The sequence below is a fragment of the Myotis davidii genome, unplaced genomic scaffold (genome assembly GCF_000327345.1).
Source record: "Myotis davidii unplaced genomic scaffold, ASM32734v1 scaffold6, whole genome shotgun sequence".
Classification (NCBI taxonomy): domain Eukaryota; kingdom Metazoa; phylum Chordata; class Mammalia; order Chiroptera; family Vespertilionidae; genus Myotis; species Myotis davidii.
In genome coordinates, this window is record NW_006383011.1 from 10,000,058 (window position 1) to 10,006,869 (window position 6,812).

Here is a 6,812-nt window from a genome sequence, read left to right on the forward strand (position 1 = left end):
ATAAATTCGGAAGCCAATCAGTGGTGTCCTGTCAGCCTCAGATCACCTCATTTGTCCCCATTTTACATTTAACAAGATAAATCAGCTCATCCTCCTGGAACCGGGGGAGCTTTTTTGCTTCTATTTTGGATTTGGCACTAAACATAATGAACACTCATCCTACTCCCTCCCGCCTGGATTGATTTCTCTGTTGCTCACCTTCCTACAGCCACTATTTCCCCAGCGGGGAACTGATGCCCTTCCTTTGGGAAGCCTGGACACAAACACGGGACATGGGCGACAGACCAGCAAACTCCTAAGTAGCCCTCCTCAGTTTGGAAGTGTTAGCACCTGATGTAGAAAGGAGATCATTTGTGGGAGGTGAGACAGCAGCCCACACAACTGGAAACTTTCAAAGGCACTTAATGGATAGAAAACTCTGCAAACGAAACGTTAAAAAATTAAGTTTCTCAACTCGTTTATACATGGCTCGTTTGGTTTTGAAAGCTAAATGTGGAGAACAGAGGCTGTCGATAGTTCTAGGACTTCGGTCCATCTACCTTAAGCTGTCTTAACTTATTTGTAAAAAAATGAACAACTTTTAAAGAATATAGAAACATAATAAAACATCTTTTGCAAAAGTTTTGATGCAAATTAAAAGCTACATATTGGTTCGGGTAACTGAGGCTTTCAATTTTGTCAGTGGGCTACATTGTCAGGATGTTTTGTCAGTGTTGTTAGTACATAGAGTTTTTAGTCTCAGGAACAGAGGCAAGCAGTCTTAGAACTGACCTTCCTTCTCGGTTTTGGAGACCCCCGAGTGCAGCCTTACCACTTCTCTGGCGGAGCTTGTGCGCCCGCAGCGTGGGAGGCATTGCCCAGCCGCTGGTGGCGAGGAGGCGCCTCGTCGCTGCCTCTGCAGGTGCTGGGGGGGAGCAGCAGCAGCAATAAAGGGAGAGGTTTCTGGCCTTTACAGACATCGCCACACAAATATGCTGAAAAGGCAGAGCAAACAGCCATTGTGCCTGGTGGACATCATACTTTATCAAGTGAGAGAAACCATCTTGCCAGGGGCCCCCGAGTCCAGCGCAGGTGATGCAGAGCGTGTCAGTTTGGGAACAAAAACCGTGAACCTGGGATCTTGCCACCAATTAAAGATCGCTTTTTAAAAAGATTATTATTAAAGGTTTTGTGTTGGTTTTTTTTCTGGCTCTTTCAGCAGCCAGACTGTGCTGAACATGAGGACTTTGGGCAATTTGACTTCACACCATCTCTCTTGTTACTGTTGAAAGGCCTTATCAGCTCCACTTGAGTAGGAGAGCCCTTCTAGTGTTCAGCACGGAGTCAGGGATCACAGCATGCTCCCCTGGCTACAGCGGCCTCGGGGCCTGGCATCTTAAAGGTTACTGCCAAGCCTTTCATAGCAATCGAAAGTCACTCACATCTGTCTGCATCTCCTGCCCTGGGTGACCGATTCTCTTCTGTCTCCTATTGCTGGCTTGTTTACGGTTTGGCCTTTTCGGTTTGGCTGCTTGGTGCTGCTTTGAATGGGTGTTTACCCTCCACCGGAGCTGCTGTCAGTGTTATCTCAAGGGCTCTAAGTGCCCGGAGCAGTTGGCACAGCAGACTGGAGGTGGGTGCTCCCAGGCAGGTCCTCAGAAAGCTTTCTTTGGGGCTGTTTTCTAAACAACGCTTTTCGGTAGGAGGTGAGTTGTAATTCTCTATGGTGCCTTGTCCACAACCTCACTCAGACCACTTAAAAAATACCTGGAATGCATGCATTTCTTCTTCATCCCCCAGTGTTCACCCCCTAAAGAGTTTTGCCCAGTGTTACAGTAAAGCCCTTCAACAGTGAGAAGAGGAGTGACTTAAATGAGCTCGCCCTGGTCCCCCCCCCACGCCAGACAGGCGCTGGCCTAGGTGGAGGGACAGAAGATGCTGCCCCAGATGCAGAGGAGGCTGATGCCACCTCTAGAGCAGGCTGGTAGGGTGCTTCCGAAAAGCCTGGAAGCCCAGTCACAGCTCACAGAACAGTGTGCCCGTTGCCGTGAGGGCCAAAAGCAGCCCTGCCTCAAGGTCCAAACAGCGGGTGGAGGTTCTGCTGCTGACTAGCGCCGGGCCCAAAGGGTGCGCCTCTCATCTGATCTCCTGTGCAACATTGAGTAACACTTGCCCTGCTTGTTTCTCAGGCTGGCTGAGGCTCAATATTACTGTTTTTAGACCTCTTTTGGTTGTGGCTAATCATTGATCTTAAGAATTCTGGTAATCAATTGGAGCTTAGAGTTAAAAGACCTATGGATCAAGGTCAACCTAACCTGGTTATAGGTAATGACACTATGGACTACCCAAGAGCTACTAAAATTGGCCTCTCACCCACCTGTCCCTCCATCCGGCAGTGTTCAGAGGAGCGATCACGTGCCCTAGGCTTCTCACCATGCTCACAGAGTCCCATCAAGATTTAGGTTGGGAGTCACCAGACACTAAATACCTTACACTTGGAAAATCCTGTCTTCATGAGGACTCACTGAATGTCTCATTTCCTACCCCCCTCAGCTCCTCCCCATTCCCCTGGGAGGGCCTGACTCCCAGAAAGAATGCCCCATTTCCTACCCCCTCAGTCCTCCCCGTGCCCCTGGGAGGGCCTGACTCCCAGAAAGAATGCCCCATTTCCTACCCCCTCAGTCCTCCCCATGCCCCTGGGAGGGCCTGACTCCCAGGAAGCCCGAGGTGCAGCAGGGGAGAGAGTGCAGAGCAGGCTGGGCTATCAGCCGGATGCATCAGGTGGGTACCTACCTGCAGTCGTCTCCTCCAGTGCTGACCACATACTTGTCGTCGTGGGAGAAACGGATGTTCGTCACGTGAGCCGAGTGACCAAAGTAGCGCTTATGTTTGGCCTGTGAGCAAAAGTGAGCAGAGACACTGAGCAACCCTCCTCCTTCCAGAACCACAGCCACTTCCCTTGACAGACTTAAGTCCCTTCTTCCCAGAACCTTCCTTCACTCAGGAGAGTCCCATTTGGTGGGACACCTGTTAGCCAGCCTCTCACAGGCTTTCCTGTCTCGTTCTGGCCTCACGGCCATTTTGCCCACCCCCACCCTCCCTTCTCCCAGCTTCAGGTTAGGGGTTCCCCAATTTCTGCAGGGCTGGAACAAGATGCCTCTTGTTCTAGATTCCAGATGGCCATGTCGATGTGGCCGCTATCTCCTATCTCCGGCACAGTGCACAGAGCACGGAGGCAGTGCAGGCAGGTTACTCTACGGCAGACTCACAAATTTCTCCGTGCATGGGAAATCAAAGAGCTTCACCAGCCCAAAGTCATCTCCTGTGACAATGTTCAGGCCAGCATGGGTCACACACGCGCAGTTAACGTCAGCCTTGTCTGCATTCCGCGGCCAGATGCCAATGACTTCGTCTCCCAGAATGCTGTTCAAAAAGAAAAGTTAGAAAGAAGGAGGTTGGTGAGAAGGCTTCGTGCACTCGGACATCCTTAGGGACAAGGGGCGGAGGGAGGGTTTACAGAATTCAGGGGGGTCCGTGTGGCTCCTCTGGCATCTTCACCCCAGCTCGTACTGTGCTGCCTGGGTCCCTTTCACACCCAAAAGAGAAGTTTCCCCCTCTTTGATTCTCTCCCTCTTCCCTACGGTTCTGAGTATGTGTGTGTTCGAGAGGGGGATTCCTTCAAGCTCACAGGATGGTGGCTCCTTTTCCTTAAATTGGCCTCGTTTCTTATCAAACTAACGGGCAGTTCCAGCTTCCCATTTCCTCTTGGTGATTAAGGGCCTAGACAAGAGCTGGGAAATGGGCCCGGGATCGTGTGGCCCAGTTGGTTGGAGCGTACACTGAAAGGTCGTGGGTTTGATTCCCGGTCAGGGCATGTGCGAGAGGCAAAATGAAGTTACTCTCACATTGATGTTTTTCTCTTTCTCTCCCTTCCTCTTTCCCTCGCTCCCTCCCTAAAAAAACAATAAAAGCATGTCCTGGGTAAGGATTTAAAAAAAGAGAGATGGTTTCCCGTTTCTTGCTGGATGGGACTGGGGATATGTAAGATGGATTACACAAAAAGAAGGACTTTGCATTTCAAGGCCCAGGTCGGATCCAATCCAGTGGCCCAAACAGGTACAAAGAGCCTCCTGCCCCAACTCCCCAAAGAAAGGGTAGCTCTGTCTCTGAGCTTCCTCAAATCCCAGCCACACACACGGAGACTGAGCCTGGGCGAGAGACTCCCTGTGACCTTTTCCTGCAGTCACCTTGTCCAGGAGGCCCAGGTGATCTTCTCGATGACCATGGCTTCCGTTACCTGCTTCCCCAGGGGGACCTCGTGCACCTGGCGCTTGTAGGCTCCTGTGGACACCTGCAGCGCGGGAGGAAACCATGACCATCAACCTCTTTGCGAGTCCAAAGGACTCCTCCCCGTTGGGTGTGCTGCTTCCCGGAACAGGAGCCCCGCCTCTGCATGCCCAGGGCTTGTCACGAAACCCACGTTCAGGCGTGGTCAGCCCACGACCAAGTTCACGTGAGCAGGGCACTTTTCCATCCATTTCCCACTATTTTCCAAAGACCTGAGGCTGCCCAGCAGCAGCAGGATCACCTGGAAACTGGTGAGAAATGCCCAGGCTTGGGCCGCACCCGTCCTGCCGGATCAGACACTCTGGGGTGGGCCTGGGTCTGTTTTCAACGAAGCCTCCGGGTCCCTCTGACGCTCACTCAAGTTTGGGAAACCCATTCACAGAACCGAGGTCCTCTGCCCGGAAGTAAGACCCGTGTTCTCATGGACAGCAGCGACTGGGTGACGGCTGAAGCACCTAGGACCGACCCCTGCTTCTCCGGGGGCCTTCCAGCGGAAACGGATCAATTTCCAGAAAGTGGCTGCTGCCTGCACCCGGCGCCCCCTCTTCCCCTGCAGACCAGCCTCCCCCGATTTTCCTGCCGTTCTGGTGAGCGGAGATCTGCCTCCTCCGGGCCTTCTCACAGATGGAACAGTGTTCCCGGCCCTCTTTGCTGGCCGACTCCGACTCCTCCTCCGGATCTCAGCCTAAATACCACTTTCGCAGAAAGGAAGTGGATCTAAATCCAGCCCCCGTTAAATGTTCCCACGGCACCCGGCCCTGCTCATTCCATTCTGTGTGTGTGACTCCATCCTGTGATGATCTGGTTAGTGCTTGTCCTCTCCATGACAAGGCAAGTTCCAGGACAGCAGGGACCAGGGCCATTTTGTCCATCGAAAGCTGACCACGGTGCCTGGGTTATCTACTATTTGATGATGAACGTGTCCTCTCTCCTGTCACAATGAATAGCCAACTCCAGGTCAGCTCTCAAACGCACTGCCTTTGTTCAGAGTGCTGGGGAAATGGTTCTGTCTTCCACTGTAAGTTTTAAGGGCGGGGCCCCTCTCTCTCCCCTCCCCCTGGCCGGTTCCCCCGGGACCCCGTGATGAGTGCTCACTGCTGGCCCACCATCTGGAGTCCAGGTCCCAGTGTGGAGGGGCCACACGACCCAGTAGGGTTTGGAATGTAAATGAATACGTATAAGAAGTGACCCAGGCTTAGGGGTGGTCCCTGAGAACTGGAAACGAGGAGGCTTTGAAGGCGAGGCGATGAGAGGAGGGTCACAGATGATTAGGGCTTGTGTTTCCTGCTTTTCTTATTGAAGAGAAACTCTACTACTTAAAATCCTATTTCCTCTACCTGCTTAACTTCTCTAATAGGACAGGGGAGAAGTAACAGAACCTAACGCAGCGCCTGTGAAGAATAAGTCAGCGCACTGGCCGAACCCAGGAAGCTCTCAGTGACTATAAGCCGCTGCTGTTATTACTGTTATCGGTTGCCCCAGGCACCAGTAAAGCGGAAGCAAACCTGGATGTATCTGCCATCCGCAGAGAAGTCCATCTGGATGACAAAGCTCGGGATGTCCTTGCAGTAGCCGATGCGATTCAGACTGGTGCCCTGCATGAGGTCATAGAAGTCCACGGTGTGTTCAGAAGAACCAACGGCCAAGAATCTGCTGTCTGGGCTGATCCTAGAGAAAGCCATCCCAGAGCACGGTCACTGAGCGGCCGGTCGGGCGGGAGGTCTGCTCTGGGACCCGCCTTCCCCGACTCAATGGCAGGGAGCTCTCACTTTATAACTCACAGGTGCTTAGCTTCCCCCACCCCCCCGGCACCCTGTTCTATGGAATTCAACAATTTCTCTGCATCAAACCCCAAGGAGGCAAGGGAATGCGTGCATGCAGCCTTTCTCAGAGTGGCATTTTGCAGGAAGTTGTCACCACTCTCGTGGAACTTAGTAAAGACACGTCTGAGAACGCATGTGTGAGAGGGTGTCCTTTAACAGGGGGCTCGTGGAGAGGGACCTTCTTTCAACTGAGTTCTTCATCCTGGCCACGGCCCTTCTGGAAGGGGAGCCCTGGGAAGGAGAATGCCTGCCTTCTCCCCCCCGCCCCAACCACCTGCTAGGTACCTGATGTCTTGGATAGCAGACTTCCGGTCCCGTTTTTTCCCCCAAACTTTCAGGCTGTTCACCAGCAAGATGACAAACTCTCCATTCTTCATGCCGATGGCCACCATCTCCCCGTCAGGGCTGTAGGCTGCACACCTGGCTGCATGGCCCAGGTTCACCTTGTTCAGCAGCTTCTGCATTGATGCAAAGTAATAGCACCCGAGCCCTTGGCTGCCTGGCTGGTCCCCGGGGGACATCCTGACCCCAGGCCCGAGCAGCCAGGCTGCCTCTGCTACCGGGTGGGCCTCCAAAGCGCTTGCTTCTAGCTTCTGTCCCTGAGTCGCTAGGTGGGCAGTAAGTTTTGATTAGAACAGCTTGAGAGATGACCTGCTTTAGGGG

At 53.0% G+C, this 6,812-nt stretch overlaps 1 protein-coding gene across 1 annotated transcript in view; it reads right to left on the reverse strand.

Moving 5' to 3' along the window:
- Positions 1-849: 849 nt before the first annotated feature.
- Positions 850-6,812, reverse strand: part of EML6 (echinoderm microtubule associated protein like 6) — a 195,785-nt gene continuing 189,822 nt past the window's right edge. Inside the window, exons 37-42 of the mRNA XM_006778677.2 lie at positions 6,435-6,607; positions 5,832-5,994; positions 4,227-4,330; positions 3,249-3,402; positions 2,773-2,873; positions 850-974 (exon numbers count right to left, since the gene is read on the reverse strand). Coding sequence (XP_006778740.1) covers positions 950-974; positions 2,773-2,873; positions 3,249-3,402; positions 4,227-4,330; positions 5,832-5,994; positions 6,435-6,607 — 720 coding nt within the window. The 3' untranslated portion in view covers positions 850-949. The remainder of the gene's footprint in view (positions 975-2,772; positions 2,874-3,248; positions 3,403-4,226; positions 4,331-5,831; positions 5,995-6,434; positions 6,608-6,812) is intronic.